This window comes from Artemia sp. Qi Xiang Cuo, chromosome 20 (assembly GCF_049724085.1).
Source record: "Artemia sp. Qi Xiang Cuo chromosome 20, ASM4972408v1, whole genome shotgun sequence".
NCBI lineage: Eukaryota > Metazoa > Arthropoda > Branchiopoda > Anostraca > Artemiidae > Artemia > Artemia sp. Qi Xiang Cuo.
Window position 1 is genome coordinate 8,830,246 of NC_142813.1, and position 24,789 is coordinate 8,855,034.

The window sequence follows — 24,789 nt, forward strand, 5'->3', positions numbered from 1 at the left end:
ATCCCCCCCCCCCCAATTGCCACCCCTGCTCGCTAGAAGTAAAAGTAAAGGTTTAAGAACGTGAAAGCAATATGGTCTGTTGTAACTTGGCCCTTCTAACTAGAAGAAAAGGGATAGTAAGATTTAAGAACTTGAAAGCAATATGGTCTGTTGTAACTTGGCTGTGAATACCTGAAAGTCTATTTACATAGCTGAGTAATTTTTGGGTTTGCGAGAATTTTTTCTTCAGATCTTTTACTGAATTTAAAGAATTAAAAACAATTATTATTCACAATATAACTATTATTATTAATACTACTACTACTACTACTAACAACTCACCGCAGCACCAAGCCGCCTGAGGCCAACACAGCTACGCGTGTTCCTCCTCCAACCCAATCTATTCCAAGGCTCCCTTTTTACACCCACCCACGAAGTTCCCATTTCCTTTAAATCTTTCTTTATGACGTCCGCCCACCCCAGATGGGGACAACCTGCTTTCCGTTTAGCCCTAGATGGTTGGCCAAAAAGAACAATCTTAGGCAATCTGTCATCCTTCATCCGCACAATGTGCCCTAGCCACCTCAACCTTTCTTTCATTATAGCCCTAGAGAGCGGTATTGAACCTCGTTTTTCGTATAGCCTGTAGCAATAATATATTTGTAATGCAATGTATAGAACATGCTGCTAACTGGTGCTGCACTTTATATGCAACAAATTTGTCTTTACTCTACTAAAAACTACTGTCTTTACTCTACTCTTACTTTTTCAGGGAGAATATCTACTTCAGTCAAGTTTCTTAGACATTTACTGAACTAGAATCACTTTTATTGAACAAGAAGGGAAGGAGTAGTATTAGGGACATGCAAAGAAAATCCTTTGCCCTAACTTTAGCTGTAAGTCAATATCTAAAAGTTTATTTACATAGCAGAGTATGTTTCTTAACTACCCAAAATCTGCCCACTCTGACACACCTTGCACTCTTACTAAACTTAAAAATCTTAAGGTTATTATTTCGTATTTGGTGTTAATTTAACTGGTTATTGTCAATAACAGAAATATATTTGCAATACAAAATATGCCGGTAATTGGTACATTACTCTATTTGCGGTAAATTTGCCTACTATTAGAAAAGAAATGGTACTTGCTAATTAAACGAAACACACCCAAGAAGTGAAGCTAGGTTAATCCTAATGAAATATAACCTTCATATATCGTTTATATAATAATATAATTTGGGCTATATATTTGCGCATTAGGGGGTTGGGATGGAGGTAGAGTATTTAGGGAACCCCTAACCTAACGTAGCCTAACCCCCTCCCCCCCCGCTAATGTGCAAATATATGGTCCAAATCACATAACTACAATGCATTCTATCACCCGTCACTTTTTTTTGTTGCTATGAACTGGTTTTCTAAGATCTAACCTAAGCATAATTTTTGAGTGTTTCTTTTAATTAACAAATACCAAAGAAATTAGAAGCTTGTTCTCTTTCAGAGAAAAATCTCGACTTCAGCCAATTTGCCACACGTTTACTGAGCTGGAATTTCCTGTAAGGAAATACGGACTAGAAGTGCTTCGAAGACAGTTATTTGGCATTTCATCAATTGCTACCACCTACTCTGCCTGTCAAGCCGCAGATCAGATGGGTTTTAATCTAAACCGTGAGTATTCATTTCTTGTGAATTTTAAAATGGTTCTACGTTGCCAGGGTAATGTGAACTCTTATATCAATTTTTGGCTGGCTTCACCGAAAGAAGTGTTGCGGGAACAACGCTTTGATTTTGTTTCTTCGCCACCAATTGAACGCCATAATTGTCAACCCCTCAAAACTTCAAAGATTGCATGTCTCCAGAAATACTTTTTTCTGAAAAAAAAAAAATGTTACGTTCCATATAGACGGTCTCAAATTATTCTATAAAATATACAATTTATTTATTATTTATTTATTTTACAACCCATCAAAAATACTAAGGATGACGATAGAGCATAACAGAAAGAAAGAAAATGAAAAAAAAACTACTTACAAAAACAGGAGTAAATACGTGCAAATTAAAACTCAATAAACCAAACAATTCAGAAAAGTATGCCACTCCATGGGTGGTAAACCTCTTTAAGTGTCTCATACAAATAAATAATACAATATAAAAAAAAATAATAACCCAGCAAAAAAAAGGAAACTAGCATGAAAACAAAAAATCCTTCCAAGGGTGGTTCGATGGATAATCTTTAAACTTTTAAAAAAGCCTATCTGTAGCATCAAGAGGATCCGGCAAGCTACATCTCTCCCGCAGTCCACCATTCCTAGTCCAAGGAGGAACCTGGATAAGGAACTTTAAATATTTAAAATAGGCCCTCCTGATTTCTATTTTATCTTACTGGTTAAAAATGTCCCAGAAAGGAACCATGTATAGAACATGAGGGAGAGAAACAGCATTATATATTTCCGCAAGATGGCGTTTACCAAGATTCAGCTGTGATCTGACTGCACATACGTATTACGGATCTTACGTTCGGTTCGGGCAATAAGTAATTTCCGAGTTGACTTTAGAAATGTGCCCTATACAAGCTGAAGGGTTATTACTTTGCCCCGAGAGGTAAAACCAAACAGTGTCTATGTTGTTTTTCCTAAAATTGCTATAGATACAAAATAAGGCTGCGCTATTTTACTTGAAAGGATAACAGCTTTTGATGTTCCATATATATTTGATGGTAAAACAGTTTGACCCTGTCTTTTCACCTAGTAATTGTAACACAAACACTTTACTAATAATTGAAAAATTACGTCGCATTATTATTTAGAGTCGTTGTGTAAACGTATTAAAATATTGTCCTTGCCTTTAAATTATATCAGAAACGAATATAAGATAGGCCAAATAGCACAAGTATGTCCCTGAATTGTTTTTACAATAACATGTGAGGCAGTCCTTACCTTATCGGTTGTATCTGTACAATAGCATCGTGTTAAGGTAGCGCTAGAGATAGGGAAGCATGGTGGTAACAGGTGCGTTTAGCTCAATTCCCGCGTCTGCTGAACTAGATATTGAAGTATAACATCACTACGTTCGACCAATCATAATTTATTTCGCTTTTATGAGTGGTCCTGATTGGTCGAATTCGTCATAACGCTTAGCTTTTGGTACCTAGCAAAGCAATTATGAAAACAGGGCATTATCTTAGTTATAGGAATGCCCATTCGCATAGATGTATGGTGGGGGCAAAGATTTTTCTTTTTTTGTATTTAAGGTACAAAAAATATTATTTTTGAAAATCTAAAGACTAATTGAAGACCCCCCCCCCTCCGTCGATTGACGTCCCTGCTGAGACGCTGCAAAAAAGAGTGAATTAGTTGATAAATCTCAGATGTATAAAATGACCTTACCGTACATATAATTGTGTTTTTCTCGTATTTAATATCTCTCGAGTATCGCTTCCTAAATAAGGCATTGTGACTAATCAAAGCTGTCTCTAGATTTGTTCCACTGTGAAATAGCTTTGAACGCCAGGGGAAGTTTGACTCTGTGAACTTTGCAATCTCTTAATGACATCTCTTTTGTAAAGAACTTTGAATTTTGTTATCGTATTCATCGAATAGAAAGGTTTGATGTGAGAAATGCACGAATATAACCTCTGAAATTTGAAAATAGGAAAGCTTTGTGTAACCACTGCCGGATAGACAATTAGAAAATGTATTCTTATTATGATTTTTAAGTTATTATATTTAATTTTTAATTATATTTATATATAAGTTTATGGATAAGTAAGGATATGATAATTAATGTTATAAAATGGTTTGAAAAATTTAGAAATAAAGTGCGAGGAAAAAATGTATCCTATTTATTAGTTCTAAGCTATTATCTGTCATTTCTCTTCTTTCATGTCATGTTCTTCTTTTGCTCTTCTGTCATGTCACGCTCTGTCTTGAACGCTCTTCTGTCATGTCACTTCTTTTTTTTGCGTTAAGGAGTATAGTGGATTTTTTTTTTTTTTTTTTTTTTTTTTTTTTTTTTTTTTTTTTGTCGTTACGGTGACTCCAGTAGCAACTCAGCAAGGAATTATGTATATATATATATATATATATATATATATATATATATATATATATATATATATATATATATATATATATATATATATATATATATATATATATATATATATATATATATATATATATATATATATATATATATATATATATATATATATAAATATATATTGAGCCGTTCTCGAAAACGGCTCCATGTTTTTCGGGATAATTGGTATCTTGGGATATTCTCGCATATGAAAACGATCTAGGATTCTGAATTCTGAATTCGTTCAGAATTCTGAGAAAAAGCAATTGCAGTTACTATAAATGATGATTCTTAGGAACCAACTCCTAAACTATCAAAAATGATTAGATGTGAAATTCGAAAACCTGGATCATCAATTGTAGCCACAACAATACGGACAGCTAAAGCAAAGTCCATTGCTAAATTTTCTGAAGTAATCAAAATCCATAAACGTGTCAAAAATGAAGAGCAAAGACACGGGCGGCTAGAAGATATGCGAAAACGACAATTAGAGCGTGTTAAAAATGAAAATGAAGGGCAAAGACGCACGCAGTTAGAAGACATACGACACCGAATAAGTGAGAGAGTCAAAAATGAAAATGAAGAGCAGCGACTCAATGAAAATCAACCTGGACAGCGGCAATGAAAACGTGTCAAAATTGAAAGTGATAGCGATGATAATTGGGTTTGGGGTTTTGTCATGGATAAGGTCATCAATGCCTACCATACCTTTGTTAAAAAAAACAAAGGTTCGGCGATATGTATTTCATTATGACGAAAGATAAGCCGAGGTCCCTTTGGACGTCATGACATCAAGATAAGGGTCAAATTGTCTGTGTTTAGAAGACTAGCGACAGTGAGAATCTATATATAGAAGCCTGCCACGTGCCCCACACCTTTTTTTAAAAAAAACAAAAGTATTGGCGATATGTATTTCATAATGACGAAAGATAAGCCGAGGTGTGATTAACCAAACAAACTGAAAATGATAGTGATGATGATTGGTTTTGGATTTTGACATGGATAAGTTCATCAATGCCTACCATAGTTTTAAAAATCAAAAATATGGACTGAATTAATCGCTGGAAGAACAAGAAGGTTCTGTCTAACCACATACAAAATTAAAAAAAACAAAGGTTCGGTGATATGTCTTTCAAAATGACAAAAGACAAGCTAAGGCAAAAGAAGAAGTTTTTGTCCCACCACCTGAACAATTGAAAGAAGCAAAGGTTCGGCGTTATGTCTTTCATAATGACAAAAGACAACCCAAGGCAAAAGTTAAAGGTCCAATAAAAAAAAAAAAAAAAATGTAATTTTACAAAGGCGCCACATCTAATTTAAGGTAGATTTGGACGTCATGATATCAAGAAAAGGCTCAAATTGTCTGTATTTAGAAGACAAGCGACAGTGCGAATCTATATATAGAAGCGTCCCGAGTGCCGAGGCCCGGTGGCGACCCGCCTGGCTTCCGGTACTATATATATATATATATATATATATATATATATATATATATATATATATATATATATATATATATATATATATATATATATATATATATATATATATATATATATATATATATATATATATATATATATATATATATATATATATATATATATATATATATATATATACTATTAGTACTAACAAATCACCGCAGTACCAAGCCGCCTGAGGCCAACACAGCTACACACGATCCTCCTCTATCTCAATCTATTCAAAGTCTCCCTCTTTACACCCTCCCACGAAGCTCCCATTTCCTTTAAATCTTTCTTTGTGACATCCTCCCACCCCAGACGGGGACGACCTGCTTTTCCGTTTAGCCCTAGATGGTTGGCAGAAAAGAACAATCTTCGGCAATCTGTCATCCTTCATCCGCACAACGTGCCCTAGCAACCTCAAACTTTCTTTCTTTATATCCCTAGAGAGCGGTATTGAACCACATTTTTCGTAAAGCCTATTGTTTGAAATACGGTCAGTCAGCTGTGTACCCAGAACAATCCTTAAGCAATCTCTCTGGAAAACGTCTAGCAAATCTTCATCCGCTTTTCGGAGCGTCCATGCTTCAGAGCCATATTTGACCACCGTCATCACTGTAGCTTCTAATGTTCTAATCTTGGTTTGCAGACTTATTTTCATATTATTCCAAACTTTTTTTAATGGTGAAAAAATACCTTGAGCCTTGGCTATCCTATATTTAACATCTTCACTGCTCCCACCATCTTTACTAATAATACTACCAAGGTAAGTGAAGCTGCCCACCTTATCAGTCTTTTCATTACCCAACGCCACCTTTTCATCTTCACTTATTCCTAGCCTTAGTGACTTAGTCTTCCTAACATTAATTTTCAAACCAATTCTAGCACCCTGAACTCGCAAAACCTCTAAAACTTTATTCATTTTGCTCACACTTTCATCTAGGATGCTTAAATCCAAGAGCGGATCCAGGATTTTTGTTCGGGGGGGGGGGGTTCTACTAATTTTCGACTCGGTTTTCGACTAATTTTACTAACTTTTACTAAGGTTTTACTAATTTTTGACTCGGTCAAAAATTTCGGGGCGAGGGGGGGGGTTCAAACCGGGTAGCCCCCCCTGGATACGGCCTTGCTTAAATCATCAGCATAATCAAAGTCCAGGAGACTTTTTCCTCCCCATTTGATTCCGTGGTCTCCCATTGCCTTTCCTGTGCTCCTTAAAACAAAGTCCATCAAAATAATCCATATAAAGGGGGATAGAACACAACCCTGCTTAACTCCTGATTTAATACAAAACCAGCTGCTTAACTGTAGCATTGTTATTCTCGTATATAGCACTAATCACTTAAATGTATTTGTCTTGTACACCGTACAAGGATAAAACCTTTACTAAAGTTATTCTATCAACATAATCGAACACTTGCTCGTAATCTATAAAACTGACAACCCATGGTGTTTGGAAACTCAGGCACTTCTCAATTATTAGCCTAAGAGTGAAAATTTGGTCGACACATCCTCTACCTTTTCTAAAACCGCACTGCTCTTCTCTTAAAACTTTGTCTACGGCATCTCTCAGTCTGAAAAGTATCATATTACTAAGTTATTTACTACCTACAGATACCAGATTAATGCCTCGATAATTACCACACTCACTTTTATCACCTTTCTTATAAAGTGGCTTAATTAAGGTTTTCCTAAAATCGTTAGTTACTTCCCTTTTTCGAAAATCATATTCATAATCTTCAGTAACTTATTTCTAACCTCAGAGCCACCATATTTAAGAAACTTATTTGCCACCCTATCTGCACCTGGAGCCTTATTATTCTTTAATCCTTTTAGTACTGTTGCTAATTCCTCCTCGCAAAACAAATCTTCCTTCACATCCAAGGTATCACAAACTTTTTCATTTTCCTCTATATTTTTTCCTGCAACTTTATCTCGGTTAAGCAAATTCTCAAAATGTTCGGCCCATCTCTCTTTAGTTTTTTTCCTTATCGCTAATTGCGACCCCATTCCTATCTTTAACTGGGCCAAATCCGGATTGACTACCCCCTCTCAATTTGTTAACGTGCCAGTATAATATTTTACTATTATGCTGTCTAGCTGCATCTTCCAGATCTTCGGCAATTTTATCCATGGCTTCCACTTCACACCTCCTTAGTTCATATTCTAATGCTTTCTCCATATTCTTTACATTTGTTTTGTTTTCATACGATCTATCGCTCAGATAATTCTTGTACAAGTCCTTTCTCCTTTCTATCAAACATGAAGCTTTCTCACTAATATTTTTAGCTGCAGTTTTAGCTTTCTTCCTTTAGACACCTTCATCACGTTCACAAATTATTTTTGTAAAATTGTTCCAACGAGCTTTCACATCGTCAAATTCCAAACTCATAAGTTTAGTATTAAGCTGTTCCTTGATAGCTTCTCTTAAATTCTCATCTTGGTTTTTACCAACATCATAACTTCCCGGTAGGTAGTTACCCTTCCGATATTTCAGCTTTAAATTAACCTTTGACACTACTAGCTGGTGGTCTTTACTTTTAACATAAATAACAGCACTCCTATTTACCCTAGTATCTTGTATTGATCCTGCCAGTCTTCGGTTTATTTTAACATAATCAATAATGTTTGCTTTTTAACCATAACGTGAAGACCATTGTAACTTATGTGCCATTTTACAACACAACATTGCATTGACCATATCCAAAATGTTTTACCATAAAGATTACAACATTCTATATCCATCGTTGTTTAGTCTTCCTACACAAAATTTAACTAGGCTGGCATAGCATTTATCTATTTCTACCAACATGGGCGTTAAAATCTCCCAGTAATAACATCATATTTCTACCTGGGACCTTGTCTATTTGCTCTTGTAACTGTAATTAAAATTCATGTGAGTCCCTAGTATCACTGTCAGTCGGTTCTACAGGGGCGTATACTACTATAACTGATACCCTGAACTTTCTAGTCATAAAATGAGCAATTAGTATTCTATTATTAATACCTTCCCAGCCTAAACAAGTCTTAGCAGCTTCCTTATTCATCATGAGCCCTACTCTGTGTCTGTGTACCCCATCCTTCCTGCCTGAGTAAACAAATTCTGTATCACCTAATTTCATGTTTCCTACCCCTGGGATATGAGTTTCTGAAATTCCTAATAAATCCAGTTCGAATCGTCTGGATTCGTCAGTCAAAATGTCGATACGATAGTCATTTTTTAATGTCGTAACATTCCAAGTTCCAATTTTCAAGTTTTTCAAATCATTGAAATTATTTTCGCCTCAGGAAAAGCAATGATCCCGGATACCAGTGCAGGACGGGGATCACATATCTTCTCAAGTCTACACCGAAGTGCTTAAGCCGGCTTAGAACCGGACAGCAAGAAATCCCTGGGATCTCCATGAATGGAGGCTTTGTGCAATCCTGGGCTCATCTTGGTCTCAACATGGTTTTCAGCCCTTGGCGATGCTCTTCTATCAACAAGAGTCGAAATCCTGTACAGACAATCTCAGTCCTATTACCTCCGACTCATTATATATTCATGCCTACAAATGTTATGCTACTACGGGGAGGCAACCCATAATAGATAAATTAGCTAGAAAGAGGTTTTTCAGCCCAAAGACGCCCATCAAAACAAACCAAGCCTATAAAAATTGTCCATTAGTCAGAATCCCGTGCGAATGCTGTGTCGTTTATTAGGCTATAATTTCCTCGAGGGGCGCCACTCCTCAAGTGGGAATAGAGTTGACAGCAAAGTCCCCAGTCTTGCAGGTATATATATATATATATATATATATATATATATATATATATATATATATATATATATATATATATATATATATATATATATATATATATATATATATATCAAGGTTGTATCCAGGGGGGTACCCGGTTTTAACCCCCCCCCCCGAAATTTTTGACCGAGTCGAAAATTAGTAAAACCTAGGTAAAAATCAGTATAATTAGTCGAAAACTGAGTCAAAAATTAGTAACCCCCCCCCCGAAAAAGTCAAAAATTAGTAACCCCCCCCCCCCCAAAAAAAATCCTGGATCCGCCCTTGATATTTATATATATATATATATATATATATATATATATATATATATATATATATATATATATATATATATATATATATATATATATATATATATATATATATATATATATATATATATATATATATATATATATATATATATATATATATATATATATATATATATATATATAATATATATATATATATATATATATATATATATATATATATATATATATATATATATATATATAAAAAAAATATATATATATATATATATATATATATATATATATATATATATATATATATATATATGCAATTTGTTAAGTTTTATTAGTATAAACTTAACTAAATCACTAACTAACTAAAGAATAATGAATTGTATTAGCCCGGGTTTCCTTGTGTTTATTCAAACTAACGACAGATAAAAATGAATTAACCTTTGTCCATATTTACGTTTTATTAGATTATTTCTTGATCTTTCATTTTTGAGACATCCTGAACAAAAAATTATTACGCAGCTCTTACGTTAGAGTATTTAGTATTTAGTCTTAATGTACTGGGGGGGGCGAAACTTTAGTGTAGAAAGGGGTTATATGGAAAGATCTTTCCATGAAGGAAGTTTTCATGGGGGAAGGGACATTGCTATGAAGGGGACGCTGGGTTCCCAGCATTATTTAAAAAAAGATCAGGAATTAAATTAAAAAAAAAAAAAGATTTAGCCGTTCCAGATTACGAAATTCTGAGATCTGATTTTTAGGAGGTCAGGAAAATCTGGAAATCCAAATTTTTACCGGAGAAAGTAAACTGCTTTATTACGGAAAACCTCAGTCTCTATCCTCCCCTGTACATGCAATATCTTTTAAATTTCATTCAAGCTATTCGTTTTGCTGTATTACTTCAGGGAAACATTTTTTTTTTAAAAAAAGACTTTTTTTTATAAAAAGACATTTCTTTTAAAAATGACATTTTTTTAAAAAGACATTTTTTTAAAAGAGACTATCTAGAGAATAAACGAGACTATGGTTTCTGATTTGAGGAGTTCAGGAAGTGGTGTAATATTATTAAGATATATTTGCTATTCAAGCTTCTTGATTACTCCACAACTATATTAGCACTCATTAATTTTGACCAATTGACCAACTGAAAATTTGACCAAAATTTGACTACTGACTGACCAACCACCAATGCTAACATCAAATCATGAGTTAAAATTGATGTTTGAACTAAGCCCTTTTTGTAGATCTGTACGTGTGTATTAACGCGACTAAAAATGAATACAAACTTATTTGTATTAATCTTAAACAGTGTAGTGTATTAAATGTTAATACAAACATTCCAGCTACCCTTCAGTAATTTTTTTGATCTTGCGTAACGTATTGATGCTATTACAGTAAAAGCTTAAATCCTAATTGAGACCATACGATAGGTGCACAACCAGGGGCGTCAATTCACGAAAATGAACGAGGAGGGGCAAAATGTATCTCTCAAAGTCTAGGGAGGGGCAATTTTTTTTTTCGAATGAAAATGCCAAAAAGAAAACATTTTCGATGGAAATACCAATAAAAGAATTTTTTTCAACATCTACAGGGAGTAATCCAGGGTATAAGTGCCATCTCCCTCCAACTGAAGCGTCCTTTTCAGTTCCTTTCAAGCAGTTTTACTGGTATCAAACGGTTCGTGGTAACGAATTGTAAGTAAATAGTGACAATGCCCAATAATAATTGAAACTCTAAAAAACGAAATTTTGATATCAATAGATATATCAAAAGAATTGGTTTGTTATTCTGATTCCAAATATATAAGATTCATTAAATTTAGTGTTACCAGGGGCGGATCCAGGATTTTTTAGGGGGGGCTCAAAATAGGTTGATCCAATAAAAAAAAAATTTAGGGGGAGCGCAAAATAGGTTGATCCGATAAACTTGCGTTAGGAGCAAGTTTAATTAACTTAAACTTGGGTTAATTAAGTAAATTACACTACTTTAGGGGGGCGCGCGCCCCCACGCCCCCTGGATCCGCCACTGAGTGTTACCTATCAAAAGCTCCAAGTCTGATTTTCGGAAAGCGGGAAAACACCTCCTAAAAGTCAAGGCATCTTAATGAAAATGACATCGTCAAATTAAGCGTATCTAAGAACGCTATTGTAGAAGATTCAAGCTTCCATCTGCAGAAGTGTGAAATTTTAATTTTTTGCCAGAAGAAAGATCACGGACGTGTATTTATTTATTTTTTTATTATTTTTTTCCCAGGGGTGATCACATCGAACCATTAGCCCTAGAATATTGCAAAAGAGCTCTTTCGACCTGAAGTTACAAGTTTTAGTGCCCTTTAAAGTGACTAAAAAGATTGGAGGGCAACTAGCCCCCCTCCCACCCCTTTTTTGAAAAAAAAATACAAATGAATGTGCATTGTCACTTTAATATGCATATGCTCATATTTAGTAATCAAATGTTAATATTATTTGACATGTTAAAGTTATAAAAGTAAAAACATTCATATTTTTCAGTAAAGTGCAAATTATATTCTAGCGTTGGGAAGGCATAGGGGTTTTGAGCCCTACTCATGTTAATTTCTGCTCGTTTTGGGTTTCATTTATTTATCGATTCTGATTTGTGGTAGGTTCACGCTTGGTAGATTATTTCATTCATTTTTGCTCATTTTTGGTTTAATGGAGTTCTTTACTTTTCTTTGAAAAACTTATTTTACGGAAAACAGCAATTCAGGTGGACAGGTTCTGACCAATTTTCCCATTTGGGAACAAAAATAAGTATCGCTAACTAGTAGCCTACTATCAAAACTATTTTTCTGTCGTTGCGCTCCATAGAAATGGAAAATGAGATCAGAGCTACCTAAAAAACAAAATTCATTTACCATCCTTTTTCTTTTTGATGACTAAAACATATCCCTTACCAGCCTTATTAAAACTAAAAAAATGGCCTTTTTTGACAAAATACAAAAAATACTGACATTAGAATATTGGAGATGAGAAAATTCGCGTTAACACTTTTTCCATCGGGTAAAACTATGGTGAGCAAAAATTCACTCTTCTACTGACTATGCAACCAGAAAAAAAAATCCAGACTTGTCTGTTCCCAAATGGGAACATTGGTCGTTAATGGGTTAACAGAAGAAACAAATAGCTATTTGTTTCCCATCCTTCATTTACTCACTAGATTTTTGTTTGTATACCATTTCTTTGTATGACATTTCTTTGTATGACATTTCTTTGTATGACGTTTCTTTGTATGACATTTCTTTTCTTTGTATGACATTTCTTTTCTTTGTATGACATTTCTTTGTATGACATTTGTATGTCATATTTGTTTTTCTTTGTTTGTTGATTCATTTCTTTGTATGACAAATCATCCATTGATAGAATTCTGGGGCTGTTTTCCTTCTGCATTCTAGCCTTTTAACAGAATAGATTAAAGACTTGTGTCTTCTTTTTTGGTCAAGTCTATAACAACCACCCGTTTGAGCCCTTCCCCGAGATTTTTGTTGTTTTTTTGGGACCCCTTCCACAACAAAACGCAACAGTTTTTTTTATGTGTGCCCCCCCAAAAAAAACAAAAACAAAATAAAAAACTCCTGGTTAAGGCCCCTATATCAACCCTATTTTTTCACTTGTCCTATGAGTTGCAATGCTGATTCCCCACTTGGCATACTCCAATATTGCTACTAGCCCCTGGAAATGAAATTTTATATTTCAAATTCCGTTCATTCTCCTTTATATCTCTCTTTCATTTTCTTTATTATCTTTAGTCTTCTTTTTCTCCTTCGTTTGCTTTAGTCTATTTACAGTCAAGACACTAGTGTTCTATGCTGTTCAATAGTCTCAGCTCACAAAAAATCTAAGAGAAGCAGAGGGGCCCATATGTATCTTTTTTAAATCTAATGGGGAAATTTGGTCGTTTTTTTGTAAGAAAATATCAAAAAGACATTTTTCAATGAAAATATCCCCTCCCCCCACACCAAAAAAAAATATTTTTAAAATTTAGGGGGGAATCTAGGACGCAAATGGTCGCCTTCTTCCCCTTCCAATTGATGCCCCTATTGCTGTCCCAGTCAAAATTATAGGGGGGATGCTCAAGACAAGCCGTGTCTGAAAGGAAATTCCCAGTTGTAAAAATACCGATTGAAAGGGAAGCTGGATTATAAGACCGTTTGCTAAAAACTTTCGTTAATATTAACTGAAAAAAAAAATTGAAAATTGATTATGCGTCCATTGTCCTAATCAACTTGCCTCAATAAACTGGCGCTAATAATTGAATCTAAGCTATGATTCGTTTATGATCAATACTATTCTTTTCATGAAGTTTTATGAAACCTTCAATTTGCAAAATTCAGAAAAAAGTGAAATCTGTAGTTCGTTTTAAATCCATGAGCTTCGTAATTTGAATTTGCCGCTAAAAACCATTAGCCAGAAACACTTCTCGCTAGGGGCGTGGATTCAACTTTCAAGGGAAAACTTACTTTCCTACTCTTAGTCTTTCACAAGGTTCGATTGAGATCCCCACACCCTTTATTGTATATATCCCAATGAACAGAATTTAGGGATTTCTTTATCATCATATAGGGGGGGGGTATGTCTGGACCCCCCCCACACACACACACACACAAAAATACAGGCAAATGTCTCGTTAAGTCTATATTTGACCTGATACCCGCCTTTGTTGTATATTCTTCTGGTAAAAATAAGTACTTCTTCCTTCCCACACAGACACACGTTGAGTTGGGATGAGGCATAGTGCCCACGAAAATACCCATAGAACGCTTGCTCTTACTATAGACCTAGTTTTGAGATCCGACAACCTCTTCAGTTAAATTTCCTGATGACAAGAATTTAGAGGCCTCTGCCTCATTACTTGCAGGAGTTGGAATGTGTCTTGTCAGCCGAAGGGGCAAAGTAGGGCACTAGCTTTCACTTCATATGAAGTTTCAGTGAGATTTGAGAACTTCTTGTGGAAGTTCAAATGGTAAGATTCTAAAAAACCCTCTCTCTCCTCCATCTGTGAGTGTATCATAGCTTGACTTAATTCAGTCTTCGTCTGGGAACTAGCTCTATATGTGTGCCAATTTCAGAAATTTAGTCAAAATCAAAATTGTTCTTTAAAAAATTAGGTTTTTCGATTTTCCGATTCATCTTTCGAAAAATTTCTCCTAGAGAGAGAGAAAGATAAAGATTTTTTGGTGTCAGAGCCGGAAGATATGATGTCATGTATTGTACGAACTAGACATTACATGATTCTTAAGATCTCTTATATCTATGGTTTTAGTTTTGCTTGCTTTCTGTTTTGTTCTTCAAATTTATTTTTGCTTGCTTCTTTAGAAAACCAGTGAAGTTTTTTGTACTCCCTCGGACCTTCTGTTTTCGTCTCATTTTAATTTTCTTTGTCAAAATTATAGAGGCAGAGGCTCCTCTATCTATTTTATAGGCTCCTCTATCTAAATAGGCTCCTATAGAGGCTCCTATAGAGGCTTTATAGGCTCCTCTATCTAAATAGGCTCCTATAGAGGCTCCTCTATCTAAATTATAGAGGCAGAGGCTCCTGATCACAAAAAGTAATAATGTTGCTCCGCATCATAACGAAATTTCTGAGCTATGATGCGTCTTAGCAACTCTGTTAGTTTAAGCAGAAACGCAAAATTTAAATAAATGTTTAAACTTCAATATGTTTTCATTGAATACGTTTTAGTTCATTCAGTTTCAAGTAAATTCTAACTTTTAGAATTTATTGGCAAACGAGAGGTTGGAGCTGATAGCACCATTTCTTTCGATCAAATTTGGCAGGCTGTTATTGATGATGCAAGTGGTGGGACTAAAGCAATGTCCAGCTCACTCCTCGCTCAGGGTGTTGGACACGTAGCAAGTTTAGAAGTGGAAGTAAGGAAATATGAAGCCCTAAGGTAATCCCTCCAATAATCTAATAATTGTGTTTTTTATAGATAAGATTGTTATTCTGATGATAGATTGATTGTGTTATTATGATAGATAGCAGTTAATAAGTACTCTTCGCCTAGGTTGTTGGTCACGTAATAAGTTTAGAGGTAAGACAATATGAAGCCCTAAGGAAATCCCCAAAATTGTATTATAGATTAGGTTGTTATTCTGGTATATTGTGCTATTTTGATAAATAGCAGTTAATAAGGACTTTTTGCTCAGAATGTTTGTCACGTAGCAAGTTAGGAAGTGAAAGGAAGAAAAAAATGATCAGAGAGTGAAATTGTTCTTCTGCTCGAAACTTGTTCCAAGAAAAGCGCTATTAAAGATTTTGAATGCTAAATATTTTGTGTTATAGATAAAATCTTATAAGAGACAATTAAGTGGGATAGAATAACATTGCTCTCAGGAAATAGGAGTTACTAATCTCCTCGTACTGTGTGTTGGTCATATAGCAAGCTTGGACGAAGGAAAATCGCAAACTGAGAAAGAAATTGCCCTACTGTTCGAAACCTCATTCCAAGAAAAACGCAATTAACGATTTTGTATGCTTCTTTTCAAACTTTCCATAGTTCAGTTAATGAAATTGTATCAGCTCATATTTTATTCTCCGTTAGCTATAGCGAAAACAAATAAGTGTGGCAGGATAATAGCACTCTCAGGAAAATAGATGATTGAGTTCTCAGGAAAACTGAATTCTCATGTTACTGGACAACACAGGGTCACAGAGAGTACTCAAGTAGACCATTCGAAGGACCAAAAAATTACGTTAAATGGTAGAAAATCCCTGAAATTTAGGTTTTTTACGGAATAGGATAATTTAGCGTTTAGGTCGTTAGATATAAAGGCCTAAGGTAATCGCTAACAATTTAACATTTTGGCTTTTTTTATTCAGTAGATATGACTATTGTTCTGATAAACAGGTAGATTGTGTTATTATGATAGATCAAAGGCGCGTATCCAGGATTTTTTTAGGGAGGGGGGGGCAAAATAGGTTAATTCGAAAAAAAATTAAGGGGGAGGGGCAAAATAGGTTGATTCGATAAATTTGTGTTATGAGCAAGTTTAATTAACGCAAACTTGAGTTAATTGAGTAAATTACACTACTTCAGACTACGCTAGGGGGGCATGCCCCCTCGCCCCCCCTGGATCTGCCACTGTGACAGATAGCAGTTGGCAATTAGTTCTCACTCTGGGTGTTGATCATATCGGTAGTTTGAAATTAAGAAAGCCGCAACCTGAGAGAGAAATTGTCCTATTGCTTGGTATCTCATTCTGAGAAAAACGTTCTCAAAATCATTAATGGTTTTGGACGTTCCCTTTTGAACGTTCAATAATTCAATTAATAAAAGTGTATCAGCTGAAACTATATTCGGCCGTTAGTGATATTGAAATTAAATAAGTGGGGTAGGATAATTCCGCTCTCCGAGGAAAGTCTTGACGTGTCGATTAGGATAACACTTAAATCTTTGTTGCTAAGTGACACAGGGTAGTGGAGAATCCTCACATATACAATTCTAAGGACCGAAAAAATTCTACTAAATGGCAGAAAATGTCAGAAATTTAGGTTTATTATGGAATAGGATAAATTCAAAATGGTAAGCCCCGAAATGGTAAGCTGTTTACCGAAAAGGTAAATGTTCCGAAATGGTAAGCCCCGAGTTTCTCGTAAAAATTGTAATAATCGTGTTTCTTTATAGATAAGATTGTTCTTCTGATAGATATATAAATAGATTATGTTATTTGAATAGCATAAAAGTTAATAAGTACACCTCCCTCAGGATGTTTTAGGGTAGGATAATTTCTCTCAGGAAAAGTGCAGACGTGTCTATGTGGATTAAAGTTAATTACCTGTTGCTAAGCATTTGAGGGTCTCACTGAGTCCAATTAGAAGGAATAGATCATTGGAAGGAGCAAACAAATTGTGATAAATGACAGAACTTTTCCGAATTTCAGTTTCTTACGGAAAAGGATAGTTTCGCTCTCAGGTTTCGCAGGTTTCGCTCTAAAAAAATTGTGTTAATTTCTTTTTTTCAAATAGATGAGATTGTTCTTGTGATAGATAGTTAGATAATTTTTTTTATTTTAATAGATGGCACTTTGTAAGTATCCCTCGCCTAGGTTTTTGGTCACGTACTTAGTTTGGAAGTAAAAACATGAAGTCCTGAGGTGAATACCCAAAAATTTGTAATAATTGTGTCATTTTGAAAGATGGCAGTTAGCAAATAAGTTAGGCTAAATTGCTAAATTGACAACCCGCCCCCTCCCCCCGAAAATTCGGTTGGACTTTCGATATAAACAAATTTTTTATGCGTTTCTTATACTTTTTTATAACACTCCCCCTCCCCTCCAGCAAGAATCCTGGATACGACCTTGTCTTCCAATGAAATTATTGTTGTTTAAAAAGCTACCTAATTGCCCGGTAAAAGATCAATTTCCAACACCTTTAACTGCTTTGCAACACAATTAAAATTGCTGAACTCAGTAGCCAAATTGTCGTGATATTAAGTTAGGCTAAATTACTACAATTTTGTATGTACAATGACCATAGTTATATGCGCTTTTCCAATTAGTTAAAATCACAGTCAAGGTATAGAGTAGCGAAAAGCCCTATACTCTCCATTGAAAATTTTTGACACAGATCTAAAACCACGCAAGATTCATGACTCCGCCTTCGCGCACGCGCAATGACAAATGTTTACGATGAAAAACAAAGTAGCAACTGAAACTATGGCTCTGACGCATATTCTCAGAGTCTATCTATAGCTCTGACGTATATGCTCAGAGTCTATCGCACTATGAAATGTATGTCATGTTTGGAAAAAGATTTCGCTGCTGGTATATACTTATACTGTGGTTAAAATACTTACTTTCTTGACGTATAAGATACGAATAAGATTCGTTTTATAATATTCGAATAAGATTCGTCATATAAATATTCTGACGCATGTATAAATCTATGGAAAATATTATATTAATGCAAGAATTGTAAATAAAATATAAAGTATTACGTAATAATTTAGTCTTTTCTTATTTTGGTTATTTTTGATATTACTTAATTCCCAAGCTTGGGCTTACCGCGAAGATTTCTTGTACTAATTTTAAATCTCTTGCCTTAGAGAAAGCTTACTGTCTATTAAGGAAAGAGATTATCTTCTTTTGTCCTCAGCAGATTAAATCTTTTTTTGTCCTCAGCCGATTAAATCTTTTTTCACGCTCTTTCTGGAAGAGCTTAGGCTGGAAGATGAAGGAAGTGAAGGAAAATGAAAAGCGTAAATGATCAGCAACAGCTGTCACGATTTAATCTTTTTTTGCCCTTTGTTGATTACTTGCCCCCCCCCCCCCGAAGAGTTAAACTGTATATTTTTGTTCTTGCTATTAGTTATTACATTCTACCAAATTTGGTTTTGACGCTCCAATGGATGCGCGCTTATTGTCGATGCTCCAATGGCAATAATTTTTGAACCCCTTCCTCCAAAAGAGGTCCAATTTGGTCTGGACAAAGATGTCTCGTACCGCGAAAAACAATCACTAGGACAGTGGACTAATGTCCTAGATTCAGCAAAGTTCGGATATCCAAACGCCCTTCTAGCAGATATCCTCTTGACAAGCACTTACCCTCCGGTACCTTTCAAACAGTTTGTGGTAACGAACTGTCAGTACGGAGCGACCCGGCTCATTAGTAACCAAACTCTAAAAACTGAATTTTGACATAAATGGATATATCAAAAGAATATGCTTATTTCAAATATATAAGTTTCATTAAGTTTAGTCTTACCCATCAATGGCTACGAACCTGAGAAAATTTGCCTGATTTTTGAAAAAAGGGTAAAACACCGCTTAGAAGTCATAGAATCTTAATGGAAATCACACCATCAGATTCAGCGTATCATAGAACCCTATTGTAGAGTTTTGAAGCTCCTATCTGCAAAAATGTGGAATTTTGATTTTTTGCAATAGACAATGCTTGTCTATTTGTTTTTTCTTTAGTTTTTCTCACTAGGGACTATCATATCGACCCAGTGGTCCTAGAATATCGGAAAAGAGCTCATTCGAACGGAAACTGAAAGTTTTAGTGTCCTTTTTGAGTGATCAAAACATTGGAGGGAAACTAGGCCGGCCCTCTCCCATGCCTTTTTTCTCAAAATCGTCTGATCAAAACTTCAAGGTAGCTATATTGTTCAGCATAGTTGAAAGGCCGAATAGCAATGCCTTTGGAGATGTCACGACCCCCCCAGCCCCTGGTGGGGGGATTGTTATTGGGTAGTGTGCATACCTTTTTTCGGATAAGGGGGGGGTTGAATTTTCTTATGGGGGGATTTTCCATGGGAAGGGAAGTTTCCAGGGGGTGAGTTTTACAGGGGAAACTTTACACTGGGGGAATCTGCCATAATTCCTATACAAAATTCTGTTTATGTCTCGCTTGATCTTTGCCGACTCGGAAAGTCGACACGAGTCAGCAAAGAGAAGGCCTGGAGATGATAGAGGTAATTGCCCAAGGTAAATTTTCACCAGGATCGAATTGCCAGGAGAATATATTCATGGAATCTCTTCCCTTCGACAGAGGTGTTTGAAGGCTATACTAGTAAACCAAATTCTGCCCCATTCCTCCTCTCCTATTACCCACAGAAGTAATAGGGACTCTGGGCCACAAAAGGTCAAAAGTAGGAAGGTCACAAGTACATACCGCCAAGTTTTACGTCTGGCAATACATTCTGGTAAAGGCCATGACAACAAGAAAAAAGGAGAACTTTCCCCCTACGAAGATCAGGTACATACCCCGAAAAGCAACAACTAGGAGAGTCAGCATACTCCAACTTTAAACCAAGTTTGGTGGAGATCGGAACACCCCTCCATGTCCTGTTGACAAGCATTTAGGAGCTTCCTTCCCTCCGCAGAGGTGTGGTTGTATCCAGACTGCAAAGATCGCAACTAGGATATTAACTCTTGCTTCTCACAAAAACTTGTTGGGTTCCAATGTCTCTTCTGGTAGACATGCTTGCTTTCAAATTAAATAACAGTAATAGCCTTTTATCGGTCTTCCATCGCAAATAGACTGGGATATTGGATGGTATCAACCTCAGAAAATGTCAAACCTATAGATTTAAATGCTGTTTTGTATTTAAAGAGAGACAACTGGAGGGAAATCAAATTGGATTATTTGCATAATCGTGAGAAGCTTTTAGTAAAATTGATTGTATACATGATAAATTATTTACTGGAATAGAAATCAGACAAGAAAAGGAATATTGTGTAACTACTTCAGCAATTCTCTTTTCCCAGCTCAGTTTTTTCCAGCTGTTTTTTCCAATGTCCAAGGAGCAATATTAAAACGTAAACAGGACATAATGTATTCCTTGCACGAGGGGCCTACCCTTCTTCAACCCCTCGCCCGTTATGCTAAAAAAAATATTCTTTAAAAAAGCTTGTTATTCAAATTCAAGGGCCTCCTTACTAACTTTTTGCTACCACGAACCGTTGTATACAAACTTAAGATAGTTTAAGAATATCAAGGTCAGGCCTTTGACAAAAATCTCATACGTCGCTCTAGCTGGAGCATAACTGAGAAATCGGAGTTATCCTACCATGCACTTTTTCAGAGTTGGATATATAGTGAACCCAAAATTTTGACAAATAATAGAAATTCAAGTGGCATTTTTCTAAATTTTTATCAATGTTCAGATATTTTTCCCATGCCAGGAAGGACATCTACCATTTGCTGCAGAATATTTCATCAATGTGTTAGATTCTTGACGTTTATATTGTAATATTAGCTTCACATTGGTAATTAGCAAGCTCAAAACCCTTGTATACCATTTCTGGTCCAAAACTATTTTGGTCAAGTTAACACTATTTTGGAATATCACTTAATCGTTTTGATTAGGGAGAATCATAATGGAGAAGTCGCTCCACTTCTGTCAATCTATTTTCTGTTTGGTAAAAGCTGCATCTATTATTTTCAAACTTCTGAAATAATTGTCAAAAACCGTTTGTGGTTTGAAATGGAGAATCGCAGGACAATTCATATTTAGTTAAATTTGGATCCTCCTCATCTATATTATTCTACTGATTGTCCCTTTGAGAACAGTGGCGGATCCAGGGGGAGGGGGTGCGCGTCCCCTAACGTATTCTAAAGTAGTGTAATTTACTTAATTAACGCAAGATTGCGTTAGTTAAACTTGCTCCTAATGCAAGTTCATCGGATCAACCTATTTTGCCCCCCCCTCCCTAAAAAAAAATCCTAGATCCGCCTCTGTTTGAGAACAACTTAGCAAAGGGTTTTCAGCAATTACCTCAGAAGTGTTAAAATGTAAGATAAAATCTTTAGGTGTAGCAGCGACGATATGAGTAGTTCAGAAGCCGAGTTGGTTGATTCTGTTTTTAAAATTTTCTTATATTCAATTCTCACAGAAATTTTGCCTTTTATGTTTCCTAAGGCTTTGTATTTAGAAATATTATTTTGCAAATTTTAAGCGATTGTGACTTGGAGATAAATTTGTGCAGATCTTATCAATGGCTTAATTTCGTCAAAATCCTGAGGGGAGGGCAAAGTTGGAGCCGATTTTCCCAAATCAAGTGAAAATGGCAATGCAAACTGAAAATGAGCCATAAACTACCATAAAGGCAAAGATGCACTGAAGAAAACTGGCCCGTTTCCGTGGATGCTTGAATTATGCAGACTTACTTAGTTTCGAAAACATTTTTGAAGAAACTTAGTTTCATCTGGGGGGATGGGTAACTTGGGTCAGGGGTGGCGAATTGAGATGGGGGGAATAGTTGCCCTCCTCTCCATAGGAAATTGCGCCCCTTAATCTTATTCACAAGAGTTGCTGATCTCGTTTAGGATGAATTAGAGGAAATCATGAAAAATGAATGTGAATCGGGTGAAAGGGAAAATAAATAAAATAAATTGGATGACAAATGAATGTTAATATTTAAGCCTTTCACAAGCTAAACCTGTTAATTGCACTTTTTTTAAATTTGCAAGAATTTATCACATAGACCGAATAGACTAAATCTAATTTCTTTATCTAATATAACATAATTATATTGTATTATATTGTTTAATATAATGAATCTAACATAACTTTCCTAACCTTTTGAGATTTTAGCATCAAAGTTATTGATTTTCTGTTTACTTTCTACTTTCTAACTTTACTTTTACGAAAACTTTACCGAAAACTTTAACAAAAAAAAGGATATAGGCCTACCAAACACTGACCAAAATAAATTTTTAATGCCGAGTGCTGAAACTTTTGGGCTAAAATTGGGTTAAAAACTTACCTTGAAGGTAAAATTACTTACTAGATTACTTAATTACTTAATGTCCCTAAGGATATTACCTAAAAATAAGAATATCAATGATTTTATGGTGCTATATCATCTCCGGGTATTTATTATTATCTTGATTATTATTATACTTATTATTATTATTTATTATCTTGATTTCAGCTCGTTTACATTAGTTTTTAAGTTATTTTTAAAGCAGTGAGTTTTGAAAAAAATCGTAAATATTTCAACCTTTAGATTTGTATTTATTCAGTTTTATATTATTAATAATTGTTAATTAATAATTATTAATTATTAATTAATAATAATTAATATAATATAAATTATTATTATTATTTATTATCTTGATTTCAGCTCGTTTACATTAGTTTTTAAGTTATTTTTAAAGCAGTGAGTTTTGAAAAAAATCGTAAATATTTCAACCTTTAGATTTGTATTTATTCAGTTTTATATTATTAATAATTATTAATTAATAATTATTAATTATTAATTAATAATAATTAATATAATATAAATTATTATTATTATTTATTATCTTGATTTCAGCTCGTTTACATTAGTTTTTAAGTTATTTTTAAAGCAGTGAGTTTTGAAAAAAATCGTAAATATTTCAACCTTTAGATTTGTATTTATTCAGTTTTATATTATTAATAATTATTAATTAATAATTATTAATTATTAATTAATAATAATTAATATAATATAAATTATAATTATTATTTATTATCTTGATTTCAGCTCGTTTACATTAGTTTTTAAGTTATTTTTAAAGCAGTGAGTTTTGAAAAAAATCGTAAATATTTCAACCTTTAGATTTGTATTTATTCAGTTTTATATTATTAATAATTATTAATTAATAATTATTAATTATTAATTAATAATAATTAATATAATATAAATTATTATTATTATTTATTATCTTGATTTCAGCTCGTTTACATTAGTTTTTAAGTTATTTTTAAAGCAGTGAGTTTTGAAAAAAATCGTAAATATTTCAACCTTTAGATTTGTATTTATTCAGTTTTATATTATTAATAATTATTAATTAATAATTATTAATTATTAATTAATAATAATTAATATAATATAAATTATTATTATTATTTATTATCTTGATTTCAGCTCGTTTTCATTAGTTTTTAAGTTATTTTTAAAGCAGTGAGTTTTGAAAAAAATCTTAAATATTTCAACCTTTAGATTTGTATTTATTCAGTTTTATATGTAACGAAGAGATCAGGCTCCGCATCTTTTGTATGTTTTCTTGAATTTCTCGCTTATTCAGTTTAAAATTAAATAGAAGAAGTGTTTTTTTTTCCAACTGAAAGTGAGGAGCAATATAAAGCTTAAAATTAACAGAAACTATTCCGTATGTGAGGGGGGCTACTCCTTCCCGAACCCTCGCCCGTTATGTCAAAAAAAATTTGTGCTTTAAAAAAGCTCTCTAATCCAATTAAACGACCTTTGTGTGTCAGGATTCGTTCCTAAAGGATTGGGCCAAAAAGTAAAACTTTAGCGTAAAGAGCGATGGTTTAGGAAGGGGCAGCCCCGCGCATATACGGAATAATTTCTGTTTATTTTAAGTTTTATATTGCTCGTTAACTTCAGTTGAAAAAACTTGGTTTTGATTGATTTTTAATCGTTTTTTCAAAGCATGCCGGGAATTTCCCCTCCTCCGTGAAAAATTTTTCCGAAATTTTCCCCCTCGCCATGGAAAGTTCTCCCTCGAAAATTGTTCGTATATTTCCCAATAGCTAGTGCTATTTATAAACAATAAGCAAATTGCATAATTTATAACCCCCTCCTGTTTAATATTCGAGTTGCCCTCCAATTTTTGGGTACTTATAATGGAAACTAGAACATTCGATTTCTGTTTGAATGAAGCCCCTCCAGTCTTACAGGACCATTGGTTCTATACTATCACCCCTGGGGAAAACAACAACCAATAAACACGCATCCTTGGTTGTTTGTTTTTTTGTTTT

General features: G+C 34.3%; 1 protein-coding gene across 1 annotated transcript in view; it reads left to right on the forward strand.

The window, feature by feature from the left end:
* Positions 1-24,789, forward strand: part of nonC (serine/threonine-protein kinase Smg1) — a 331,176-nt gene that overhangs the window by 251,674 nt on the left and 54,713 nt on the right. Inside the window, exons 36-37 of the mRNA XM_089106498.1 lie at positions 1,477-1,643; positions 15,309-15,486. Coding sequence (XP_088962624.1) covers positions 1,477-1,643; positions 15,309-15,486 — 345 coding nt within the window. The remainder of the gene's footprint in view (positions 1-1,476; positions 1,644-15,308; positions 15,487-24,789) is intronic.